Below are 27,345 nucleotides of genomic sequence, written 5' to 3' on the forward strand. Positions count from 1 at the left end.
GGACCCTGAACTAGCTTCTGAGTACCACTATGGGGCTTGTTGTCCAAGGATAGATGACCGTACCGAAACACTGGGTAGGTAAGCGTTCCTGTTTCTATCTGGAACATTAATGAGATAAATAAAATTCATCGAGAGTTGTACTAGAAACACCTAACCTAAGTTTATAAAACAAGTTGTCGAGGGTCTTTCTAAAAGTTCCAACAACCAAGCCAAGTTTACAGGTAGCCAGTACTCAGGGGCTACTGGAGAAAGCTTTGAATACAGTTTCGGCGCCATCTTGTGTCAGTATCGAGATCAGCATTTCTAAACAAGAAAAAAAAAAAAACATACAGCAGAGGTATGAGGGAGTTGATAGACTCTGGGAGGGGTGAGTAGCCAGGTGTTCCTGAAAATTTAGGGACGGAAGGGAGATGCCAATGGAGAAACAGACTGGGGCCAGCTCCTGAAGGAAGCCTGTGTTTCACAGGCACTGAAGGGCTGTTAGCACCTCAGTGAGGTGATCAGATGTGTGTTTTAGAACACTTCAGGTGCAGGCATATAGGCATGGGCTTCAAGAAGGCATCAGGTGCTTATGGGGTCAGCAGGTCCAAGCCTATGCTTACTATCGGAATTCTTGGGCCAGATCATAGGAATAGCTGCCTTCTACCGGAACACGAGCAGGGATTATCAGCTGACTTGCTCACATCTCTATCCACACTGCCTAGAACCTTAAGAGTTCTTCTTAAAAAATGAAAGGGGCACATTTCACAATAGAAAGACGCCATGATAATACTGTCAAAGTGCAGATCCCCTACCCCATCCATCCCCCCCAGCACCTTTGTGAGAATAAGGCATCTCACAAGCCTGACCAGCAGGCATCAGTCTCCTAACCTTACAGGTGAAAACAAGGAGGCTGAGCGAGGTTGCCCTGCTAAGAGCAAAGACCCTCTCCCCATCTGTGACTCCTTCACTGCTCAGGCCCCAGAGAGCTCCTGTTTCATGTAACCGTGTTGGACTTTGGGACCAGGCAAGGCTTAACCGTGCATCAGCCGTGTCACACATGTACCCTCTGGACCTCCAGGTTATGCATCTACCGCACGCCCGGAAAATGAGGCTTAATTATGGCTCCAGAAAAACGGTCTTTCAAGTGACATTCCCCAGGACGAACACCAACGAAAGAGGGAACATTCAATCCCACTAGAAAATATGAAAAGTCCGCATCATCCTCTGAGGGGGAGGGCTTAAGAAAGGCTACGTCTTCTGCCTCCCTCCATTACCCTAATTGTACAAGGGGGGAAACTGAGGCCACCAAAGAAGAGAGTCTCTCTGAAGCTACTTCGCAGGCTCGGGAAACCGGAGCGCACGGCTTTCCCATTGGTCCTGGAAAGGAGGGGTCCAGAGACGATGTGCTACAGGATTTCCGGGGCAGCCTCACCTCTGCACGCTCCCATCGCCTCCGCTAGCCGTGACCCACTCGGCTTCGTTCCTGTCACCCGCTCGGCTCCACGTGACTCTCTGCGCTGACGCTCGCCTCTTCCTGGCACCACTCGGCTCCACCCGACTCGCTCCGGGCACCAGTCGGCTCCACTCGGCCTCTCTCGGCTCCGCTCGGCCCGCGTTCGGCCCCTTTCGGCCCCACTCGAGGCTTCGCTCGGCTCACACGTGCTTAGCCTCTGAGCCTGTGGAATCTCGTAATTTCTCACCTTCACCGTGGCTAGTCACGCAGCGGTCTGCTGGGTCCGGCCAGGCCCACCTCGGGTTGTGTCGCGCACAGCTCGGCTCCACCCTCCACCGGGCACACCTCGTTCCCTTCTTCAGTCGCCTACGAAGCTCCCCCGCACGCCCGTGCACTTGCCAACTCCTCACTTACCGGTGGTCCGCTCTGGGGGAATTGGTCCCAGGTGACCCCGAAAGGGTCTCCCAGGGTTTACGTCATCGCGGTGGCCTCGCGGATTGAGGGACGGTTCTGAGTTTGGCGGACTTGGCGTCGCGTCCAGGGCCTCCCATGTCACAACTGGATGAACTTGGGGCACCTCCCCTCCCTGAGTCTCCGTCTCTCAATCTGCACCAGGAAGCTGTTGAAAATTCCGCTCTCCTGAGGCTACTTGGAGGATTCGGGATCCAGTGAGCACGTGTGCAAAGCCATCTATGTGCTGAGTGAGTGTGGACGCAGGATGATCTCCGGCCCAGCATCCTCCGGGAGCACTCAAGACCAGACTGGGCGTGTTTTAGAAGACCTGGCTCTCTGCTTTGCCCCAGTGGTTTGAGCACATCGCTTAGACGCGCTGAATCCGTTTCCTCTCCTTAAGGTAGGCATAGCTCCTTAGCGAGCAAGAACCGTCTGCGCTTGCCCTGCCCTCCAGCCCAAGACAGCTCAGAAAGAGGCTGCACAGGTGTCAGTCCCGTTTCCCATCCTTTAGAAAGTTGGCCTGGGGCAAGGATAGCCTCTTATAACAACTCTGTGTGTGACTGAGATAGATTCATTCCAGAAACATTTAGTAGCTTTGAACTCGGTGCCGGGAAAACGGCAACAGTTGGCGGCTTGAGTTGTAGGCTGCAGAAGCTGAATTTACTAATTTGCGTAAAAACAGTTGTTGGAAGGATACCGGCGAGAAAGTGGAATGAGGGGTGCTTGAAGACAAGGGTCGGTAAAGCAGGAGCGGGGCTGTCCCAGGTGGTTTAGGTGCCCCAAACTTCTGAGCAGTCACTCCTGGACACTGCTGCTTTTTGAAGGCACTCTAACCTTTTCTGCTGTCTGAGCTGTCCCTGCTCAGAGTCTGTGTGTCTGGAGAAGGAGTCTGATTAATGGGGCATAGGTGTCAGGACATGTTTCACATTGGGTAGGTTTTGAAGGATGAGTAGAAAGTTACCGAAGGAAAGGGGACCTTCTAGGTAGGAGCTGCGTGTACAGGGCATGTCCAGCACAAGGCAGGAATCTTGGGGCGGTCTCAGAAAGCTGCTTCCCACACTGTGCCGCGTGCTTGCCTGGTTATCTTGAAAACCCTACAGAAGTAGGTATGATTAATTTTTTGGAAAGTGATTTTATTGTCTTATAAAAATACGAAATGCTTTGTAAAGAATCCACACTATACAGCAAAATACTGCCAAAATGGGAGGGGGGATCACATATATTCAAGTACCCCAGATATGCAGGAATAATATTAGGCAACATCATTCCAGATATCCTTCTAGGCATATATATTGCAGGAGGGAAGAAGGAGAGAAGGAAGGAGAAGGTTTGGGTGGAAGGAAGGTAGGGAGGGTAGAAGAAAGGAAAGAAGGAAACGAAAGAATTTTATGAAGTGGGATCACACTCTGTATGCTAATTTTTTTGTTGATTTCCATTTGTAATGTTTATTTTAACAATTACAAATATAAACTTGAGTCCTGAGTTTTTATTTAACTAATTATGAAATAATGAAATAATGTTATAATGAATAATGAAATAATGTTAAATAATGAAAAATTTCCAAATTTTTTTTTAAATGTTTACTTATTTTTGAGAGAGAGACAGACAGAGCATGAGTGGGAGAGGGGCAGAGAGAGAGGGACGCACAGAATCCGAAGCAGGCTCCAGGCTCCGAGCTGTCAGCACAGAGCCCACGCGTGGCTCAAACTCATGAACTGATAGATCATGACCTGAGCTGAAGTCAGACGCTTAAATGACTAGGCCACCCAGGCGCCACTCCAAGTCTTTAAATATGCTTTGGAAGCAACATTATAATGGCTGCATAATATTCTATCAAGTTCATGAATTATAAATCGTAACTTATTCTTATTTACCTAAAGTTGGACATTTTGATTATTGCTAATTCTCACTGTTATAAATAACATTGCTGTAAACATCTTTGCATGTGCATATATCTGTGAAACTATCTCTGATTATATCTTTAGAAGTAGGATTACTCATTTAAGGACTATGAATATTTTTGAGATGATTTTCAGTTTGCTTTCCTAAAATTAGTATTAATTTATAGACTCACAAATAATGCATGAGTGCCTGTTTTTTTTGTTTTGTTTGTTTTTATTTTAGAGAGAGAGAGCGAGGGTGGGAGCACGTGGGGTGGAGGAGAGGGGCAGAGAGAGAGAGAGAGAGAGAGGGAGAATCTTAATCAGGCTCCATGCTCAGCAGGGAGCCCGATGCAGAGCTTGATCCCATGACCCTGGGATCATGACCTGAGCCAAATTCAAGAGTCAGATGCTTAATGGACTGAGCCACCCAGGTGCCCCTCATGAATACCTGTTTCAGTGAGTGCTGGAAATTCACATTTAAAGTATATTTGGTCAAGTGTACAGATTATAAATAGTATTTTATTGTGGCTCTATTGCCTATTTCTCTAGCAATGAGTTTGGTGATTTTTTATATATTTGTGGTAATTAATGTTTTTTCAATCAAGAATTGGCTATCCATGTTCTTCTTTACTAGAGTAATCGTGATTTTTAGAGCCTTTTATTATGTATCAAGGATAGCTACCTCTAGTCAAAATTATTTTTACCTAACTGAATATGTACTTGAATATTTTGCGTATAGTTTTGTGTTCGCTTTTTATAATGTACAGAAATTTTAACTTCATTACATCATTTTTTTCCTTTGTGATCTCTTTCATTGCCTTTATCTTATCTTAGAAAAGATACCTTTTTACCTTCATGCCAGTTAAAAGACACATCTGTTTTCACCTAGTGTTTTAGAGTTTTATTGTTTACACTAAAATCTCTAATAAAGCCGTTACTATGGTGTAAGTTAAACGCTTAGTTATTCTTCACTAAGTAGTTTTCCAAAAATCTTTGTTGAGTCAGTCATCCATCTCTTTTCCATTTGCCCATGATGCTTCTTCACAGTACACCTATTTCTTATTCTGTATGCTAAATTTTAAAATAACATATGGAGCTTACTGATTTTTGAATTTAACGAAAGAAAAAGAATTTAATGGAAATAAAAGCAGTTCTAACTTTACTCGTTGGTTTGTTACCGTATCGGATATTATTTCCTACAAGACCTCCCAAGATTTTGAAGAATATTAAGAAGTTGGGAGTCATGTATTTTTTTTTAATTACACATTTCACTCCACTCTATTTTTCCCTACCATGAAGGATGAGAAAAGTAAGTAAGGCCCTCACACTCTCTTCCTTGCCCACGCCCAACATTCTGCTGCTGGGCTATTGTTTTTATAATGCCAAGGTCTGTGATAATCACATTTACTCTGCCACCTCCCTTCCCTAGGATGTTTAGACCTAGTGCTGAGTTTATTTGGAAGCACTGCTTACCTCTGGTCCTGTTACTTTGTCTTTTCCTTCCAAGTTCCCTGTCTAACTGTATCTCTTGGTTGACATAGTCCCACTGACAAATGTGACATCAGGCTTGTTCAAAGACACTTTGCCCGTGGCAAAACATTGCAATAGTCAAGATTCTCATCTATATTCGCCTGACTGCAGAGACAGTGCTCAGGAGAGCAATGGGAGCCATGAGTTTTTAGTTTTAGGGGGCATGGGGGAGGCACGCCCTCTTTCTGAACCTTCTGAGGAGGCCAGAGGAGCGTGGATAGGAACGCATGGCTAGCTCTACTCCAAGGGATCACATTCAGGACCGGGATTTCTGTGGTACCAGGAAGTCCTCAGCCCTCTTAGTGGGTCCTCTTGGCATAGATTTATCTGGAGTCTGATGACTATGGACAGAAAGTAGAAAAATGAGTGTGCTCGCTTTGGGGGCACATATACTAAGGTTGGAACAGCACAGAAATTAGCATGGCCCTTGTGCAAGGGTGACACACGAATTCGTGAAGTGTTCCATATTAAAAGAAAAGATAAGAAAAGAAAAAAGACAGTAGAACAATGAGGTGGTCCAAAGCATCTGTTTTCCTTCTATCAGAAACAAAAATTCCCCAACCAGAGGCCTAAACAACAAGAAGTCTATCTTCTTTTCACTTGGGGGAAAAACGAAAGCCCAGAGTTGCCTTCTGGGCTGCAAGGGCAGCTCACCCAGGCCGGTGAGTCCAGGATCCTCCTAGTTTTTCATTCTGCTGTTCTCAAGATGGCAGCCCGAGGACCACAAAGAGGGGAAAACGCAAGGGACGAAGAACCTGTGACTTCCACCTACATCTCAGTGGCCGCCACAGAGCCATGGCCACTCCTAGCAGCAACAGATGCTGGGATCTGTACGTTTTTAAGTCTGTCAAAAGACAGAAGTTTTGTCTCATGATAACTGATGTTTCTTATTTTATTTTATTATTTATTTATTTTTTGTTCAAGTTTTTATTGAAATTCCAGGTAACATAAGGTATTATATTAGTTTCAGGAGAATTCAGTGATCCATCACTTCCATAGAACACCCAGTGCTCATCACAACAAGTGCCCTTCTTAACACTCATCGCCCATCTAGCCCATGCCCCGCCCACCTCCCCTCCATCAACCCTCAGTTTGTTCTCTGTCGTGAAAAGTGTGTTTTATGGTTGCCTCTCTTCTCTTCCCCCCATGTTCATTTGTTTTCTTTCTTAAATTCCACATATGAGTGAAATCATATGGTATTTGTCTTTCCCTGACTGACTTATTTCACTTAGCATCATACATTCTAGGTCCATCCACGTGGTTGCAAGTGGCAAGATGTCATTCCTTTTGATGGCTGAGTAATATTCCACTATGTATCTAGATAGATAGATAGATAGACATAGATATATATATATATATATATATATATATATATATATATATATATCTATTCCATTATATATATGTATATTTCTCTCTATTTAAAATTAACAAATATGTATACATATATATACCACATCTTTATCCGTTCATCAGCCAATGGACTTTTGGGCTCTCTCCCTAGTTTGGCTATTGTTGATGATACTACTATAAACACTGGGGTGCATGTGACCCTTCAGATCTGTCTTTTTGTAGCCTTTGGGTAAATAGCCAGTAGTGCAATTGCTGGATCATAGGGTAGTTCTATTTTTAACTTTTTAAGGAATCTCCACACGTACTTCAGAGCGGCTGCACCAGTTTGCATTCCCACCAACAGTGCAAGACGGTTCTCCTTTCTCCACATCCTCGCCAACATGTGTTGTTTCCTTGTTTTTAATTTTATTCATTCTGGCAGGTCATGATAAGTGATATTTCTTCATCGCTTTTTAACCTATGGTGATAACACTTACTCACGTTCATATATTTGTTTGAAATGCCAAATGTGACTCTGGCGCAGAGCCAGCTGTAGTGGGTACAGTGGTGAAGTGACAAGGTGCTTGTCCTCACATGGGTCGCTTGGGGTGCTCACATGTGCAAAGCGCATAATATGTGTTACTCCTTTTAGTTCTCATAACAGCACTGGGAAGTAAGTACTGTCATCCCGATCTTATGGGCAGGTAAACAGAGGCTAATAATCTATTCAATGGTCCATACTTATATAACATGGCCAGAATCCAAACTCATGTTGGTCTCCTCCAAAGCTTTGGCTCTTAACAATATTCCACACTAGCGGTTTCCATCACTGGCTGCATCCAATGCCTGGGACCTATCCCTCAGATTCCGATTTAATTGGTTGGAGGTGAAGCACAGACATCAGTAAGACTGTATTATCTTATTTAAAGTGTACAACAACTGGAGATGGAGGTATTTTTCTCTCTACTTAAAATTAGGTAAACTAAGATCCGGAGAGGTAGATTCACTTGTCCAAGGTTACACAGCAAGTTCACAGTGGAGCTGGGATGTGGGTCCACATCTCCTCCAAAGAGCTGTCTTTGGCTCCAGAAAAGGGTGACTTCCATTAAGTTGTGAGGCACACTGGCCAACCCCTCTGCTCCAGCCAGCCCAGAATCCTCCCTGGGAATGTGTGTGCCTGAGGGGCAGGGCACCACGTGGGAACTGGGTGATAAACAGGTCAGGTTAGGCCAGGATGTGCGGCGGAAGCCCAGCCTGCTGAAGGCAGAGGTGTGGCTGGGCCAGGGTGAGGGCCGGACGTGGGGAATGCACTTTTTCCCCAGCACAACAAGCTGTGGGCTTCCTCTGCCCTAGCTGAGCCCTGCCTGATATGTCAGGCCCAGAATGGGTCACTAGCCGGGGACTGGAGGGCTGGCAGGCAGGCAGGAGCCCAGGGCCAGTCCCCAGAGGAAGTCACATGGCAGGGGTCACAGGCCTGACCCAGGAATGGTGAAGGGAGGGAGATATTTCAGGCCTGAGAGGAAGGGCCCAGCCCACGAGATGAATCACCCGGGACAGATTATCCTGAGGAAGACCTTGGGGGTGGAATTGTGATAAGCACCGTCCTCCCAAGGTGACCAGGAGCCTGTGGTCAGCTGGCCAGTGATCAGCCAGGCCTCGTGTGGCTGGAGCACTCGTGTATCTAAGAAGGCCCACTAGCTCCAGATGCATTGCCAAAGTGACTTCTCAGAGACCTTATGCCGTGAGGAGGAGCATCTCTACCTTCAGGATGAGAAAACAGAACCTCAGAGCTAAGCTGCTCACTCAAGGTCATATGCCAAGATGGGATTTGAAATGGGAGCCTGCCAACTGGCCTCTCCAAAGCAGGGAGCTCAGATGGTGACCGTCTTCCCTCTCCACATGCTCCCTGTGTGGATCTGGAGTCTCACCAGCAAAACCACCAAGCTCTAGCCGTATAACGGCAAGCCAGGCCTCGGGTCTTATGCTTGCTTCTGGATGAGGCGCTTGACTTGCCCAAACTGCTGAAGGTACAGACGGAAAGGATGGATCTCAGAGAGGGCAGAGGGCTTGCCCAGGATTCCGGAGTAAGTCCGTCAGAGGCCGACTCAATCTGACTTCTGCCTCCCAACCCATGGGTCTGTGCACTGCACTAGTATTTGGATCCTCAACAGACTCTGCTCCGATGAAGCCAGACATGGTCGGTAGCTGGGGAGCTCCTTAGAAGCAGAAGAACGACTCCTACCTCTGCCAGGAGGCCCTGCTTGATCTGGAGGGGACCTGGGCATCTGTATTTGTAACCAAGTCATTCTGATGGATGAAGAAGTTTGAGAAACACTGGCACAGATGACCTTTAAGATTCCTTCTGGTCCCAAAGGCCGGGTTCCAATATATGTCATGACCATTGTCATCGTCATCATCATCATCATCAAATACCTGTCATATGTTGAGTGCATGATATATGCCAGATACTCTGATAAATGCTTTACGTGCATGATTTCATGTGACTCAGAGGTAGCACCATTATCCTCCCCGTTTTACAGAGGAGGTAACTGAGGCTGAGAGAGGCTAATTATTTTCCTAAGATCACAAAGCAAGTGGCTGAGCTGAGGCTCAAGGCTGGGTCTGCCCCAGCAGCCTCAGCGGCCTTTCACATCTGACTCTTCCCCTAACCGGCCATGTCTTGGGAGCCTCTAGTACCTGCTTTTGGATTCAGTCTCGCCATCTATGGGACGGACAGTCTCTTTGCACTCTTCGGGCTCTGCCTCAAATTTGCAAACTGGCCTTTGGGTTTGCCGCCCAGCCGAGCAGCTAACGGGACTCTGGCAGCAGGAGGAGTGAGGTGCTGCTTTTCCAGCCTGCATGCCCATGTTCCAGCTCCTCCCAGTCGGGGTGCTTCAGCCCTATTCATCCTGGCCCCCCTGTGTTAAGCACTGAATCACTGACCTGGGGTGAATGGACTTAGTGCGTAGCAGTGGGAGGGCTGGGATGGAGATGAAACCAGAGTAGAGGCCCCTGTTGTTAGCAGGGTGGGGAGACGTGGAGACAGAAAGGAAATTGACGGTTAACTTTTATTAAGCACTCACTGGGTGCCAGACACTCAGAGAGTTGCTGGACAACCGACTGAACCTCTCAACATCTCAGCTTTCTCTTCTGGAGAATGAGGTGGTTACGAGGGGTAAATGACACCCGTTCGATTATTCACTTATCCAACAATCATCCATCGAGGGCCGATTATTTGCCAGCCATCTTTCTCGGAAATGCAGCAGCGAAGCGACAAATACCTCCCTCGTAGGGCTAACAGGGCAGCCAGGAAAACAGGTAGAAATGAGTCAGCAAAGAAATACATCCTGTAAAATTGGAGAGTGGCAAGAAATGCTAGGAAGCTAAGTAAAGCCAGGGTAAGATGTGTGCGGAGTGCTGAGAAGGGACAGGATGAATGGGCAGGGGCTGCTCGCATGAAGTAAGGAACCACTGATAAAACTACCTGGGAGAAGAGTGTTTCCAGGGGGCAAAGAAATGGAGCCTGGCACATGGCGGGTGCTCAGTAAATGGTGAATGCCGTCATAGCTCAGAGGGAGGGAACCTGTCCTTACTGTAACAGGTGGGCGGTCTCTGTGTTGGGGCTGCTTCCTGGCCATGGGAATGTGGCCTGCGAGCGCCCCCCTTCTCGTCCCGCTTGCCCCCATCCCGGGAGAGTGGGCCTGGAGGTGGGCAGCCCCAAGCAGGTGGAGGAGGCGGAGCTTCCGTGGGAAAGGCTGCAGCACATCCACCAGCCTGACGCACAGCGGGAGCCCCCCCAAGTGGAGCTGGGGTGACAGTCACGAGGGGGCTGGACGCTGGGCAGCTACAAGACAACAGAGGCCCGCCTCACTCTCGAACACCCACACTGGGTCACCGCCCTGCTCAGACACAGGGGACGTGGGCGTTTTCCCACATCTACATCTTCCCTCCACCTCTTCCCCTGACCCGGGGCTCCACAGGGGCTGGTCGGCCCTGGGTCCCGGGAGCTTCGCTGGAGTGCAGCCTCTGTGCACCCTCTTCTGGAAGTGCTCGCGCCAGGTGAGGGGGGCACACCAGCATACAGGCGAAGGTGATAGAGCAAGCTGGCTGCTGTGATGGGGGCCAGCGCGGGGCCCATGACGAATAATGGTCCTGGTGGAGGAATGTACCAGGGATGGCTTCTGGAGGAGGGGACTGCATCTCAAAGCGTGTCATTCGGTTCTCAGCGGAGAGGTCTGCTCTGGCTGCACTTGCTGAGAGACCCCACCAAGCCACTTTCTCTCACACTCCTTATTAGGAGTGCACTGTGGGGGCACCTGCGTGGCTCAGTCGGTTGAGCATCTGACTTGGCTCAGGTCATGTTCTCATGGTTCGTGAATTCGAGCCCCGCATTGGGCTCTGTGCTGACAGCTTGGAGCCTGGAGCCTGCTTCACATTCTGTCTCTCTCTCTCTGCTCCTCCCCTGCTTGCGCACTCTCTGTCTCTCTCTCAAATGTAAATAAACATTAAAAAAAAAAAAAGGACTGCACTATGATGGTGAACAGGACCCTACACTGGCCCCTAACCTCGTGGAAACCCCTCCCTCCCCAGCATGAGGAGACAGACAAGAAAGAAACAGTGAGAATAAAAGCAGGGTCCATGAAGTGGCCAGTGCTGTGAAGGGAGGAGATAGGTGAAGGGAGGGCAGGAGGCTGAAGGTGAGGCTACTTTAGAGTGGGTCTGGGAAGGTGAGGAGTGACATTTCAGGGACTTTCTCAAAGCCACACAGGGTAGTGACAAAACCGAGGGAGAACCTCATTCTCTTGGCTTCCATAGAAGAGCTGCCTCATGCCCCATGCTCCCAGTATTCCCTCATACTAAAAACCCACACACTTTTCCAACAGCCTTTCCCAGATGCCGATCACTGGGGGCCTGCTTCACGGGAATCACTGCTGCTCCCAGTTGCTCCCAACAGCTCCAGGCCTTTTCTCTGGTTTCTGTTGCTGAGGTTTTCTTAGAAGCACAAACAAAGAAACAAAAGAAACAAATACGAATGGGAAGACTCTACTATCCCAACCCTGGGAATCCGATGATGGAGACTGTTTTAAACGTGGACATCCTATCTGGATCGGTGGTGGCACCAAGCGGTGGTTGTGGCCTTTCCATTAGTTTAACGTTACAGTTGCACACGTGGTACTCGCTGTGTTCCAGGCAGCATCATAAGCACTTGACGTGTAGCGTCTCAAACCTCACAACAACCCTACGAGGCAGAAACTGTTATAATCCCCAGTTTACAGATGAGGGAACTGAAGCAAGGAGAATTTAAGTAACTTGCCTAAGGTCATGGAGATAACAGAGTGGAGCCAGATTTGAACCAGTCCAGAACTAGCAGTGCTCCATGCATGTTCCTAATAATGCGGTCCTGGGGACCCAAGCAGCCTCTCCTTCTGCATCCAGCAGGGGGAGCCAAAGGCCAAGGCCCTCTGTGCCCCTGCCCCAGGCATGCTTGGCAGGCTAAAAAAGGTGCAGTCGAATGAAAGATTTTTAGCCTCAGTGAAAGCCCAACAACTCTTAGAATACACTTTTAAAGAAACTGCCCTGGATTTTGCAGCTATTAAGTGGCAGAGCTGGTATTCAGACCCAGGCCTTCTCGATCCCAAAGTCTGTGGTCTTTTTTATCAAGCCATGGTCCTCAATCAATGCTGGGGATACAGAGATGCAGGAGAGAGGGGCCTGTCTGCTAAGATCTCAGGGTCTAATGGAAAAGGAAGGCACGTGAGCCCAGCCATCCTTCTGGGAGGAAGGATTCTGCCAGGATCAGCTCAGGGGCCATGGAGCTCAAAGAGAAAAAATGTGTTTCCTGCTGTATCCCATACCCAGCATGGGGCCTGGCACACTTTAATCTTCAGTGAATGTTTGGTGGATGGATGGATGGATGGATGGATGGATGAATGAGAAAGGGACTAAGTGCCTAGGACAGAGGCAAAGTTAACCAGGGAAGGCTCTTCAGATGAGTTCACTTTGGGAGGGTCTTGAAGGATGAGAGGAATCAGCCAGGTTGGAAAAGGAGGGGGAAAGGCATTCCAGACATATAAAAGGGGATAACAGGATGGAGTAACAATCTCAACTTTTTTTTTTTATTACAACCTACGATACACACACACACACACACACACACACACAATCGGAGCCTTATTATGTACAGTGCCCTATTATTTTCTGGTCTGTTTCCATTTTGTAAACATTAGTGGCAACCTGCTAATTTTTTGTGATACGGTCACAGGGGATTTGGGAAAAGTAGGGGCTGGAAACGTGATTTTCAGCCAGACTGTAAAGATCTTTGGATGTTCGAGTTGAGTTTGGACCCTTTTCAGTCCTTGCTTCTCCTACAAGCTCTGATCCTGAAAACTACTTGCTCCTTCTCTAGCTCTTTGAGTAATTTCCTGCCCACTCCGGCAGTCTTCTTCACTTGCTTCTGGCTGCTTTTCTCCCTACGCCCCCGCCCAGTTGGTTCTTTAAATCGTGCTGAACTGGGGCTCTGTGCTGGGCTGTCCTCACTCAGCCTTCTTGGCCTCTCTGACGTCTCACCCATGCCTTGGTTTGAAGGACTGCCCACTTCCAACTCTGGAGACCATCACCCTCAAAAGTCCACACGCTCCCTCCTGAGTGCCCAGCACACTCACTCAACTGCCCCTTCAGTGACCTACAGGCACATCAAACTCAGCACCTCCAAAACCAAGGTCATCACCTGTTCCTCCCTGTCCCATCTCTGTGTTGTCCTCACCAGCCACAGTGCCTCCAGGGCAGACTCTTGTCCTTGGAGATGCATCATTCTGTCTATTCTGCCTTCAGACCAGCTCTCAAATCCATCCGCTTGTCTCCTTACCATCTGCCACCACCCTTGTGTGGGCTGGACCTCTTCTGCCCTGCATGTCTGTGACACCTCCTGTCCCCATGCCCTGCCCCCTTCTCTCAATACCGCGTAACAGCTGCCATGAACCTTCTGAAGCATAACTATGACCGTATGACACCCCTGCCCAAACTTATTAATATGCTCTGTGTCCCCAGACTCCCTCTCTACCCCCATTCCCTCTGATGCCCCATTCACTCACCAGACCTTAGTGAGCCCTGCTTCCTCTGGCTTCAAAAACTCTGCCCGGTGAACCCCAACTCATTCTTTCTGGATCCCGGTTTAGGAACACTTCATCCAGGAAGCCTTCCCTGACCCACCCATTTGGAGCCCCCTTCTCTGTGTTCCCACAGTCCTTGCATTCCCCATCTTGATGCCTAATACCTTTTTTTTTCCTATTGCAGTGGCCCACGTCTCTCTTTTCCATTAGATGGGAGGCATAATTGAAGGATTAAGAGCAGATGCTGAAGTCAAAACTCCGTAAATTCAAATCCCAATTCTGCCACGTGGTAGCTGTGGAGTTTGGGATTTTATTTCATCCCTCCATGACTCATTTTACCCATACTATAAAATGATGATAATTATGATTATAACAAAAATATTAACAAATAAGAATAGTACCTACCTCATAGTATTATAAGAGGATTAAATGAGTCAATGTGCTACAGTTCTTGGTGACAGTGCCTGGTACATAGTAAGTGCCACCAGTGTGACTGATAATCAAATCAGCCCTCAGAAGAGTTGCTCCAGGAGGGCAGACACTGGATGTATTTGATCCACTGCTATGTCCGCAGCACTTACCCCAACATCCTGATCATGAGTGTCCCCCAACACTTGTGACACGAGTGAATCTTTTGTCTAAGAGAATGACAATGCATATAGAAAAGAAAGGACACATTTAGGTGATGCTTTGGAGGAAGACTGCTCAGAGCTCATCACTGACTGCATCTGAGGGTAGGAGAGGAGGAGGAGGAGTACAGGAGGAAAAACATGGCCAGGACAGACTTTGTGACTTTCCTCCCGAGCCCTTAGCTACTCCAATCCCCCTCCCCCACTATCACTCATGACTGCCTTCATCCATCCAGGACTCCAGCCATCCTAGGGGCTCACTGTTCATCCCTCTCTCCACTCTGTCCCTTCCCTGCCCCTCTCTTGGCCAGGCCCTTCCAAGTCCTGTCAGACCTTCTTGTGGCCCAGGCCCAGCATCCTCCATTCTCCCTGCACACCCCCCTTCCACCTTAGTTGTTTCAGTTACAATTGCTGTGTAACAAGCACCCTACCCCAAAGAATGGCATAAAACAATCATTTTATTCTACTCCCAAATTATGGGGCTTGGAGATTTAGACAGGGCACATCAGGGATGACCACAGAAGCCCCTGTCCACGGTGCCTCAGCCGGAAAGACTCAAAGGCAGGGATGACTTGGTGGCTGCAGGTTGGAATCATCCACATGTCTGGCACCTGGGCTGGGAGGACTCCGATGCTGAACACAGCTGGGACTGTGGACTAGAACACCCACATGTGGCCTCTATCGATGCCTGAGCTTCCTCACATCATGGCAGCCTCCAGACCCCTTCCATGGTGGCTCAGGGCTCTGGCAGGAGTGTTCCAGCCAACAAGCAGAAGCTACACTGCCTCTTATGACCTAGCCTGTGGCAAGTCTTGTGGCATCACTTCTGCCACACATACAGCCACCCAGATTTAAGCAGGGAGAGCACAGACAGCCCACCTCTCAATGGGAGGCACATGGAATAATTGTGTGGTCATGTTTTAAAACCACCAGTGTCTCATACCTGGACCATGGGGTAGTCTTCTCTCCGGTCTGCCTGGCTTCACTTTGCCCAGCCCTACCCTTCCCCCACTAGTGGATTTTCCACAGGGCAGCCAAGGGGAGCTTTTGAACACACAAATGAGATGAGTCATCCTTCTTCATATCCCTCCAATGTCTTCCCACTGAACTTCCCCTTAAAATCTAAGCTCCTTGACATGCCTACACAGCTCTGTGGGATCTGTGTACCCCCATCTCCTCCCTTCCATCCCACTGGCCGCCTTTCTCTTTCTTGAGCAGAGCCCCACTTCCCCTCCTGGTGCTCATGCCCACCTCCAACCTTCTGCACTGCTGTCCTCCTTCTTGAAGTGCTGGGACCCCAGATCCTGCATCCTTCAGCTCTCAACTCAAACACCACCTGCTCAGATCTCAAATAATCCCTAGGCACCCAGTGTTGTCTCCCTCATCATTCTGTTTTATATTATCTTCACATCACAGGAAGCTGTGATGTCTGAAATTATGTGTTTACCTCTCTCTGGTCTGTCTCCCTCACTAGCTCCAAGAAAGAAGGTCCCTTGTCCTTCGTGTTCCTTGTGTCCACGGGCCTGCCATGATGCCTGGCATAGACATTTGCGGAATGTGAATGAATGCATGAACAGCGGTTTTCAGGGAAGATTTAGAAAAGCAATTCTGAACGAGAGGCAGGTCTGGCGTGGTGGTGGTTAGAGTGGGGGGTGGGGGGCGGTGTTTCCAATCTGCCTCTCCCACTCACTAGCTGCTGACTTTGGGAAAAAACCTTCGCGTCTCCGAGCCTCAATTTCTTCAGCTAAAACGTGAGTCCACCAGCCCCTAGCTCAACTGGACTCTGGGGTGTACATCATAGGAGGGGATCAGCATTTCTGCTCAGCTGGAAGGCTCCGAGCACCCCGTTTCAGGGAACTAGGAGGAGCTATAACAGCGCCCACCGCGCCCGCCAGGTGTCGCCGCGAGCGCGTGCTGAGCGGCCAGCGGAGCCTGGCGCCCTCGGGCGGCTCCGGAGGCCCACGCCCGGGTCTCGTGCCGGGCATCCTGGCCTCCGCCCGACTCCGGCAGTCCGCTAGGAGCGGCATTCCAGAAGAGGCTGCCCTACCTGGGCACCCACCTGCCGCACCCCCTCTAATAGACAGGGGTCGGGGAGGAATATGCTGAATCAGTTATCCCCGCTCCGCGGAAGGGGGCGCCCTCCCCTGAAGCTGGGCTCGGAAGCCTGGGGAAAGGGGGAACCGGGGTGCCACCTAACACCCCGCCCCCCAGCTCTGAGCGTTCCACAGGGCGGGGAGGACGAGGAGGCGAGCCAGGGTGCGGGGGTTTTCGGTCGCGCTCGATCCTCTCAACCCGAGGGGCAGTCCCAGGGCGCCAGCTCGACCCGCAACTTGCGAAGTAGCGACGCGTGGGGGTCGAACTGACTTCCACCGCCCCCTGCCCGGCTCGGCGCCCCGGAGCCGAGAGGGGGCGCCGCGGGAGCGCGTGGGGCAAGGCGTGAGCGCGCGCTTGGAGCTGGCGGCCCTGTCCCGCGGGCTCTGGGGTGCGGGGCGGGCGCTCCGGGGAGGCGGGCGGGGGAGGGGGTGGGGGAGGGACAGGAGAAAGGAGGGAGGGAGGGAGGGGCGGGGGCGGGCGGCAGCAGCGCCCCCGCACTCCCCGCGCCTCACACACTTGCACCGGCCGCTCGCGCGCAGCCCGGCGTCGCCCCGCGCTGCGCTCGCTCCTCCCTCCCTCCTCCCGCTCCGTGGCTCCCGCGCTCCCGGCGAGGCTCAGGCGCCGAGCGCGCGGACGGGCGCACGGACAGACGGCCCCGGGGACGCCTCGGCCCGCGCCTCCCGGGCGGGCTATGTTGATAGCCCCGCCGGGGCCGGCCCGCGGGATCAGCACTGCCCGGCCCGCGGCTCCGGCGGCCAGCGGGGACTATGAACCGGAAAGCGCGGCGCTGCCTGGGCCACCTCTTTCTCAGCCTGGGCATGGTCTACCTCCGGATCGGGTAAGGGCCGCTCGCATCTCCTGCACGCTGTCCCGGCAAAGTTGGTGTGGCCTGGGGAGGGGGTCGGCCGCCGGCCACCAACTTCTTCGGCCCCTCGGGGAGGCTGGGTGGGCGCGGTGTGGGAGCCGTGGGCGCACAAAGGTCCCCCGCAGGCGGGCGCCCCAGGGGCGCGCACAGCTCTAGAGACTCCGGCAGAGGTTCGGCCATCCTGAGGATGTCTGAGTCTGGAAGCCCCAAGAACCAGAGACAACCAGCAGGGACGGTCTGGCCTGGGGGACTCTGAAGAGAGCTATAGCTGCTGCAAAGGGTCAGCCCCTCCTAGGGACACTTCTGACCCAGGTATAGGAACAGCAGGTCCTTCAGGAGCTCCGGAGCCGGGAGCCGAAACGACAGCCGCTCCCAAGGAACTCAGCCCCCGGAGCCCGAGAAGAACTCTGTACACAGAGGCGCGGGCACAGCCACTCCTGGAGTCAGGGCAGTCCCGGGGTGGCAGGTGGGGCTAGTCCGTGCAACAGGGAACAGGTACCTAAAGGGAGGGACCTTCGATGGCAAAAGCACAAACCCGCTGCTCAGAGCCCTGACACCACCGATTTCCGAGGACCCTCGTACTCCTGGAGCCCTTTCCTAGGCCAAGGGGACAGCTCCTCCCATCCCCACGAACACACACAAAGGTAGGACGAGAGATGGCCCTAGACACCCAGAGAGACAAGCTCGCAGAGCCAGCGCCAGAGAGACGCGGGCCACCCCGCCCCCTAAAACTGGGCACCCGAGTCCGCTGGCGCGCCTGCGGAGCAGCCCTCCCCGCTTCACTCCAGCATTTCTGTGGAGGTGGGGCCTGGGGCGGCGCTCTGGCTGGAAAGTGGGAGGGGGTGGCTCGGGACGCGTCTCGGAGCTGCAATTGCAGGGCCAGTCACCCTTTGTACTTCGGAGATAATGCGTGTGAAGCACGGAGGGGCGGGAGTGGGGGCTTTAGGGATTGGTAGAGGTTCTGACGCTAAAGGAAGGTCCACCTTGGCAGGTTTCACACAAGCTGCTTTCCCACCTCCAGCGGTGACCACCACCCCCCCTACCCCCCCTCCCCCGACCCCGACCGCTCGGCTTGGGGAGAGGGCGGACTGCGGGGGTTGCTGCGAGGGGGTGTGTGTGGCAGAGCCTTTGTGTTTTGCCACAACCACTCCTCCCCTCTCCCCACCCCGCGTCTCCGGAGCGAGCGGGCATTTCGCAAGTTGAACAGCCGCCGGTGCGAGCAGGTGCGCACAGAGCGGACGAGGCGGCCGCCAGCCGCTACCGCGGACCGAGAGGCGACCGCAGGCGGAGAGGCGGCTGCGGGGCTCGCGCTCTGTCTGCCTGCGGGTGTGTTTTAAGTGTTATTGATTCATCCGCGTCTGGGTGGCTTTTCTTTCTCTCCCTGCTTTAATCTTCATTTTGGCCCGCGCCCCGCCGCCCCGCGCGCATCCAGCATCCAGGAAGCCGGTCGGGCTGATTGGCGCTGGCCGCGTGAGGCTTTATCTTCTTTTTAATTAGAAACGGGGCGGAGGGACCAGGGAAGGGAGAGAGAAAGGGAAAACAACAGAAAATAACCTCCCCTAGCTGCCCCGCCCGCCGGACCTCCCGCCGGCCGGGAGACCTCACTGGCCCCGAGGGGGCCCAGCTGCCCTGCAGGGAGGGAGGGAGCTAGGAGGGCGCTTGCCTTCAGCACCGACGTCGCCCTTTGGGGCAGGGAGAGGTCCAGGTCAGGAGAAGAAGTTGCAGGGTGAATTTGGCCCGGCCCCACTGCTCCCTGAGCCTCGGGTTATCCATCTGTAAAATGGATATGAGGAGTAAAGTCCCAAGGTCCTTCAGAAGCCTTCCAGCTCCCAGGATGTGACTGGTTCCTCCCTGCTCAGGACTGATGCTAGGGCAAGTGTCTCAAGCACTATCCCCTTGTGACAGCAAATCCAATAATAATCAAAACCACGAGAGCAGCATACTTACCGAGTACATACTATGTGCCTGGCACTTTCTATGTTTTAATTTTCACAGCCACTCTGAGAGATGAGGACTAATTATCAATATCCTCATTTTAGTGATGGAGAAGCGGAAGTACAGAGAGGGGATGTAACTTGCCCAAGGCCACAGAGCTAGTAGGTGAAGGAAGCTTGGATGGCACCCTAGGCCTGACCTCTTAGCTGCTAGATTATTGTTCCTATGAATTTTTGACCCTAATAAATCATTACAGTCTGCTGGTGTAGGAATTCTCTGGGGGTCACAGGTGTTCACAGGTTCCTCCCGACTTGGGGCCAAAACGTCTCCACTTGCCACCTCTTCCTCAAACATCTCAAATAGTCTGGCTCTAGGTGTCTTAGACTCTCTCTTAGTGCCTCGGGTGAATGAATGAGAGCTCTACTGAGTCTCCTATTTCAGATCTGTGACCCACTGGCCCCCAGATCTCAATCTCTGTGAGCCTCAGTTTTCAGATATGTGAAATGGATATGGTGATTCCTGGCGGCCAGGGCTGTTTAGGAAGGTCCCAGGTATCTAATGTTTGCAGCAGCACTGGCCACACTGCCTTGGCATATGGTAGGGATGTTGCCAAAGTTCACTGCTTCATTCAGCACGTATTTGGGGGGCACCTGCTGTGTTGAACACAGGTACTTATTCTGAGTGATATTTTTGAAGCTCCATAATTCATTCATTCAGTAGCCATTTAGTGAACCAGCAGACGGCCTCCATGCCCCTCCGAAGAGCTCATAGTCTAATAAGACAAGTGGGAACAAAGTGGGCACGCAAAACCAAACACATTTTAAAACATTTCAGAAGACCGTAAGTCATAAAGAGAATTAAGTAAACAAAACAGAGACTGTGATAGAAAGTTATAAGGGGCGGGATGTGGAGGCAGGTTCCCTTAGCTGCGGTGGTCAAGGAAGGTGTCCTTTGAAGTCACATGAATGATGGCAAGAAGCCAAGCCTGGACATCTCAGGGGACCAGAGAGATTCCAGGGAAGGGGACGGGTAAGGACCTGAGGGAGGAAGAGCCTGAGGCAAGAAGAGGGCTGGTGTGAGGAAGGAATGAAGGGAAAGAGGGCAGGAGTGGTCTGTTATGTGCTTGGAAAGGAGTGGGATCACCTCATCTCCTGGGCCACTGGTACACAGAGCCTCGCTTTAAGAAATTCCAATTCCAGAACAACTTCCTGTAGCTGAGCCCCAGGATGGAAAGTGTGAGGCACTTCGCCCAGGGCTGGCAGTGACCTTCAATAAATGGAAGCTCTTATTATTATAACCAGAGTGAGGCATCAGGGGTGAGGTCTTCTCTTTAAAAGCTTCAGAGTGCGGACCATCTTTGTGTAAAGGGAGGGCTACCTGCACCATCGCAGGGTTACCACTGGAGCTTGTCTGGGGTTATCTTGGTATTAGGAAATGGCCCCACTCTCAGGCCAGACACCCAAGAGTCACACTGACGCCTGTCTTTCCCTCAGACCCTACCCCATCCCTCCCCTCAGCTCTGCCTTCAATCAGTCCATCAGCAAGTTTGGTCAGCCCCATCTGCAGCCTCCCCCACTGCTGCCAAGGCTAAGCCACCACCCCTCTTACCCGTCTGTCTGTTCTCCCTTCTCCTGCCCTGGCATCCTGCATTCCTCCCCACCCCCGCCCCCGTGGGGCTGGAGGGAGGGGATCCTGTGGGTTTCCCTGCTTTCAGCCTTTCAGTGCATCCTGATGCACCTGAGAAAATTCTACTCTCTACCAGATCCTCTCCCCAGACCCTCCCCTTCCCTGAGCCTGAGGCAACAGCCTCTGTGGGTTCTTTCTGTTCATTAGCCATCCCAACAAGCTTGCTCCCCTCCCAGAACTTTGTGTTTGCCATTCCCTCTGCCCAGATTACTCTTCCATGGCTGGCTTCTGGCCATTCAGGCCCTGCTGCTCTGCTCCTCCCCAGGGAGGCCCTCCTTGACCACCCCAGCTAAAGTGGGCCCTCTCTCTTCCCTCCCAACCACCCCCCCAAATGCCATCACAGTGTCTTCATTTACTTTCCTCATAGTGCCCACCACTGTCTGCAATGGTCTGTTTTATTCATTTGTGAAATGGGTGTAGTCCCTTCCATAGCTCCTGGAGGGCAGGCTGTTGCCTCTGTCCCAGCATGGTGCCTGGCACTTGATAGGGGTCCAAGACGTATCTGTGTAGAGAATGAGTCAGGAACATAGGAACTGTAGACGGTTCTGTCATAGGCATCCTCTAGGTGGGTCATGCCTAGAATGGGATACACATGCTCTGTTGGCATGAAGTTCTATGTAAATAGAACTTCTATTTACAATTACTTTTTAAAGATTTTGTTTGTAATAGAACACATACATACATACCAGAGAGTATATATAACATGTACAAGCAGTTGGGTGGGGTTTTTTTAATTAAAAAACATTTTTTTTAATGTTTATTTATTTTTGAGAGAGAGAGAGAGGGAAGGGAAGGGGCAGAGAGAGAGGGAGACACAGAATCCAAAGCAGGCTCCAGGCTCCGAGCTGTCAGCACAGAGCCTGACACGGGGCTTGAACCCATGGACCATGAAATCATGACCTGAGCTGAAGTTGGATGCTTAACTGACTGAGCCACCCAGGCGCCCCGTTTTTTAAATGAATGTCTGTGTATGGACAACCTGCTGCCTGAAACTTTATAGTTACCATTCCCTGGCTTGACTTTGCAGTTTTACCACATAGAGATGATTCCTAGACAATATTAGGTTGTATTTTGCATGATTTTAAATTTCATCTCAATTGAACCAAACCATAAATACAAGGGCAACTTCTTTTGTGCACATTATGTTTGTGACATACATCGTCTTTGTGTGTGTATATCTTAAAAGGAAATCAAGCCTCACTGATATTGTGTGTATATATATATATATATATATATATATATATATATTTCAAAAGTGCCAATAGGGAATAAAAAAATGAATAAATGTGGGTTGGGGGTGCAGTGTCAAAAAGTTGGGACCCTTGCTGGGAGCAGTGGGAGGCGGTGGCCAGGGCCAGACACACTGGGAGGGCTTGCAAGCCGTGCCCTCCACCTTGCTGGCCTAACACTCCTTCTCTCTGTGTCCCCTGTTCCAGTGGCTTCTCCTCGGTGGTAGCTCTGGGCGCGAGCATCATCTGTAACAAGATCCCAGGCCTGGCTCCCAGACAGCGGGCGATCTGCCAGAGCCGTCCCGACGCCATCATCGTCATAGGAGAAGGCTCACAAATGGGCCTGGACGAGTGTCAGTTTCAGTTCCGCAATGGCCGCTGGAACTGCTCTGCACTGGGAGAGCGCACCGTCTTCGGGAAGGAGCTCAAAGTGGGTATGTGCTCACCCAGACACCTCAGGCAAGGTCTCACAGGCTGTGGGAGACCACAGTCCCTCCGGGAGCCCTCTAGGACCCTCTCACCTGCCCCGTGTGGGAATGCTCCCTAATATGGGATCATGACTTGAATTCAGATCTCCTCGTGAGGGTTGGCTTCCTAATTTGAATCCAGATCACCCCAATCATTTATGGCAAAGTTGAAAAACAGCAACCAGTGGCCTGAATGCTAACTGGCTGATATAGCACTCTGCTGTTCCGTTAAATTGAAGACCAATTAAAAAAAAAAAAAAAAACTGTTTTGCCTAGAAATATGAATTTCTGTCTTCTTTTAAAAAATCAGCAGATCTGATGACTTATACATGTGTGTACATAGTTATAATGGGGTCAGACTGAGAATGCAGCTTCTTCAAGTGGAGCCGGGGCAGGCCAGTCACTGCCACGGTCCCTACCACTCCCTATTACCACCCAGTCCCCTTACGTGACCCACCAGGCCACTGTGTGCATTTGCATTGGTAACCTGCGATTTGTGGGGATTGTGGGTTGCTTGGACATGCACACACGGGCGTGCACGTGCACCTGCACACGTATACAGACAGACACGTACAAAGCGTCAGGCCACACATTTGGTTTTCAAAGCAACTGTGACAAAAACCTGGTGGAAAGGGGTTTGGTCATAGCACTTGTGGAAAATGTCATGGTGTGTGTCTTGCTTGGGGGCCAGGAATTCTGCAGGCTCGCTGCTAAGCTGTGAACTTCCCTGAAAATAAGTCAGCCTCAAGTGTCTTTGGGCTGGAGTGGTTCAGCCGACCTGCCGGGCTGCTCTAAAGGCACCCCTGAGTTCTCTCTCTCCCTCAGCCCCAACACCAGCAAATTCAGTGGACACTGATGAGATCCATCCCAGATCCAGCCATTTTTCTGTGTCCTGACATCCTCCCTCTCAGGTCACAAAGCTGGGCTCCCGGGCACCCACATCATCCTGTTGCCCCCTGACTATCCTGCAGACCTTCCTGCAGGCAGGGTCCTCCTCTGTAAATGAAAATCAGATCACATCATTTCTCTGCTCAACACTCCATGGAGGCTTCCTCTCGTTTCAAAACGCCCCCATCTGCCCCCATCTGCCCCTCCCCCCTTGCCCACCCAGGCTTGTTCTGTTTCCCAAACATACCACGCCGGGTCCTGTGCTGGAGCCCCAGCACCATGCATTCCTTCTGCCTCAGATGCCTTCTCACAGGCAGCACCGGGGCCCCTTTTCTCTGTGCATCTCTCCCTCCCGGCATCTGGGCCACCCAGGGCCTCCCTTGATCACGGGTGTCTAAAGTCCCCTCTCACTACGAAGCTGCAGCCCATCGGCCAAGCACTCGGCACCGTCTGAATCATTCCTCACCCACTGAGATCGCCGGCTCCATGAGGCTTGGGGCTCCCCTGTCACATCCACCGCTGGATGTTTCGTTCCTCCTTCTTGGAAGGAAGAACAGTATCATCTTGGTCCTAAGCAGGTCTTGTGTCACAATCTTCTGTAGGCCCTTGCTACTCTCATACCTGAGAAGGAAAGAGCTCAGCATCATAGTGAGGTTGGCAGGGGGGCATGTCGGCCCCCTCTTGCAGAGCCTCTCTCCACCTGTATGCCCTTCTGACATCTTCATGGTTAGACTTTTGCCTTGCAACACTTGCCCTTCCTTCTCCCTCTTCCCTACCTCAGGGCTGACTTTTCAGGTGGAGAACTAAGGCCCAGAGAGAGTGTGGGCTGCCCCCTGCTCACACGAAATTGGGACTCCGATTCAGGTCGCTGAAATCCCTGTCTTGTTGGCACCTGTGGTTTTTCTGCCATCTCCTGCTCACATCTCCAGCCCCCTGTTCCTGGGAACCAGGCCTGGACTCCGGCATTATTTTAAACTCGCGTTTCGCTGACATATGAGATGCTACAGATGAGGAAACAGGCTCAGAAGGGACTTGTCCAAGGCCAACAAAAGTGAAGGACACGGTCTCCTGGGACTGGGTTTATGCCAGCACAGCCTGTAGCCTTGGAATAGCCAGCCCTTAACCTGCCATTATAGTAGTGCCTGCTGGGGTGCATTGGAGGGCTGTGGTACACGGAGCCCCTACTGTCCAGCAGCCCCCCGCTGGCTAGAGTTGTAGAATTGAGGGAATTCATTGCACGTTGGGTGGTCTCAGGGAATTCAAACAATAAGAAGAGCCCAAGAAAACCCCATGATAGTATAGCAATGCTAAGGCAACAGGTTCACAGGCTTGGAAGGGGAGTGGGAGCCAGGGCCAGGAGGTGTGTGGCATCCATCTCAGAAGTTTGGATTTCTAGGCAGTGGGAGCAATTGGAGAATTTTGAACAATGACATAGCTGCCAAAGTAAGGTCATACTGTATGAAATAGCCACTATTCAATGATTTTTGGCCTGCAAAAATGGCAACATCATATGATCCAGCCTAACAGCAATCCTGGAAGATTCATTAACGGGTGGCTATAAAATTCATTCATTTATTATGTCATTCATTAGCTCATACACTCACCAAATTATTTATTGAGTGCCCACTATGGCTGGAGGCTGCTGTTCCAGCCTGTTTGGTCAAAGAAGGCCTCTAGATTCATGAGGGAGTTGAGCTATGGCAGTTCTGGGTAATGGCATGCTAGGCAATGTGAATGGCATGTGCAAAGGCCCTGAGGCAGGAATGTGTTTGGCAGTTTGAAGAACAGTGAGGGGCCTGGTATAGCTGGAGTACAGCAACAAGGGGGAAAGAGGATGTCTCAGAGGTCAGAGAAGGAGCCAGAACCTGGACAGTGTGACATTTCTCAGGCCACATCAGGGGTTTGGGTCTTACTCCAGTGAATGGAGGGCAAGAGAATGACAGGATCCGACTTTGAATTTAGCAGCATTGCTGTAGCTGCTGGGAACAGAATGAACCGTGGAGGCGCCACTGGGAGTTAGGAGTCTGGTCTAGTCTTCCAGACAGGAGGTGACAGTGGCTCTGGCCTGAGTGATAGCTGTGGGGATCTGCTTTGGAAGTGAGTTGCAGAGGATGGAGGGAGGCCAACGACTCAAGGGCCACTTAGAAAGGCATTACCCTGGCCAGGAAGTTGTAAGGTGGTGGCAGTGGAGGAGAGGAAAAGGAGGCCAAGATGAGACCCTCCCTTGGGTCTGAGAAGTCACATCCCTTCTGAGCCTTGGTTTCCTCACGTATAAACATATCCTGCTTAAAGACACCAAGCAGTAAGCCTCAGATTTCATCTTTCTGGGCTCTTCATCAGTGCTCTTACCCTCATGGGGTTGCCTCTTCCTGTCAATGGCCAGCCAACAGGCTGCTTGTAGGTGAGGCATCAAGCGTGTAGTCTTTGATTTTGGGAGCTCTGGCCATGAAGACCACACTCTGGATTGCAGGAAACGTTGTCTTTGAAGAGACTTCCCAGAAGCCTCCTGGCCTACCCCCTTCATACTTCTTCTGCTTACATCTCATTGGCCAGCACTCAGTCACATAACCACACCTAGCTGCATGGGAAGCTGGGAAGTGTAGTCTTTTATTCAGAGTAGCTATGAGACCAGCTAAGGATCTGTGACTGAGGAGGAAGAGGAACATTGACGTTGGGGTGGGCAGCCACCCCCTGGCATAGTTATCCATCCCATGCTGAGACCGGGACCAAAAGGCTCGCCTTCCACTGCCTCCTCAGCCTCCATTCTGGTCCCCAGCTCTGCGTTTCATGGCTCTGTCTCCCCTTCTGAATGTTCCAGATTTTACTGTATAGATCTCAAGAGAGGGCCAGGGATGTGAACCAGACAAAGGCCACTGGGATGCTAGAAACTGAACCCCAGTTCAAGCCGCCTCAAGGTGAAAAGGGGAATTTATGTCTGCCTAAGTCACTGGAAAGTCAGGGATGGTGCTAATTTTTGAATGGCTTGAACCAGAGATGGTGTTGGCCTCTACCAACCCCACAGCTGCTTCTTGGGGAGGCAAGATAGCTGTTCAAGTGCCAGCACTGCAGCTTCCAGGTTCTAGAACTGCAAGGAAGAGCCTTAGCCTTTCTCTGGTTGCACCTACAAAAGTCCTAGGGTTCATCCTGACTGGATCAGCTAACAGGGCTTGACTTTTGGTCATGTGTCCATCCCAAACCAGTCATAGTGGCCGAGGGCGGCAGTGATTTTGTTGGCCAGACGTGGGAGCCCCACCTAGACCGTCTCTTGGGGGAGAGGCACCGCTCACGGGTCCATCAGCCAGCTGGGGCTGCTGTAACAAAGAACCACAGGCTGCGCAGCTTAGACACAGATGCTCCTTTTCTCACAGTTCTGCAGCCTGGAAGTCTAAGATCAAGGTGTCAGCAGGTTTGATTTCTTCCGAGGCCTCTCTCCTTGGCTTGCAGATGGCTGTCGTCTTACTGTGTCCTCACATGATCTTTCCCCCGTGCGCAGGCCCTTGATGTCTCTATGTCCTAATCTCCTCTGCCTACAAGGACACCTGTCAGATTGGATTAAGACCCACCATGATGGTCTCATTTTAACTTAATCACTGATTTAACGGTCATACCTCCAAATACATCTTGCCCCTTGCCATATTCTGAAATACTGGCGGTTAGAGCTGCAACATATTACTTTTGGGGAGGACATAAATCAGCCCATAACAACGAGCAAGCAGATTGTGGAATGGTTCGTGCTTTAGGGAAAGGCACAGATGGTGTGGTGGGTGCTCAGAGGTGAGACTGGACAGTGAAAGGTGAGACAAGTGGACT

General features: G+C 51.2%; 1 protein-coding gene and 1 non-coding gene across 3 annotated transcripts in view; both read left to right on the plus strand.

Annotated features, from left to right (window-relative positions):
- The first annotated feature begins 1,706 nt into the window (after positions 1 to 1,706).
- Positions 1,707 to 27,345, plus strand: part of WNT7A (Wnt family member 7A) — a 77,935-nt gene continuing 52,296 nt past the window's right edge. The window contains exons 1-2 of one of the 2 annotated variants that reach the window (XM_060631877.3): positions 1,707 to 2,288; positions 22,388 to 22,614. In XM_060631877.3, coding sequence (XP_060487860.1) covers positions 22,518 to 22,614 — 97 coding nt within the window. In that variant the 5' untranslated portion in view covers positions 1,707 to 2,288; positions 22,388 to 22,517. Of the gene's footprint in view, positions 2,289 to 16,921; positions 17,304 to 22,387; positions 22,615 to 27,345 lie in introns of those variants that run through there. The other variant, XM_060631876.3, reaches the window with a different exon arrangement.
- On the plus strand, positions 5,670 to 5,773 carry LOC132679948 (U6 spliceosomal RNA). Its single transcript, XR_009610433.1, has one exon. It is a non-coding gene; the product is annotated as a U6 spliceosomal RNA (small nuclear RNA).

Source organism: Panthera onca, chromosome A2 (assembly GCF_046562875.1).
Source record: "Panthera onca isolate mPanOnc1 chromosome A2, mPanOnc1 haplotype 2, whole genome shotgun sequence".
Taxonomy (NCBI): domain Eukaryota; kingdom Metazoa; phylum Chordata; class Mammalia; order Carnivora; family Felidae; genus Panthera; species Panthera onca.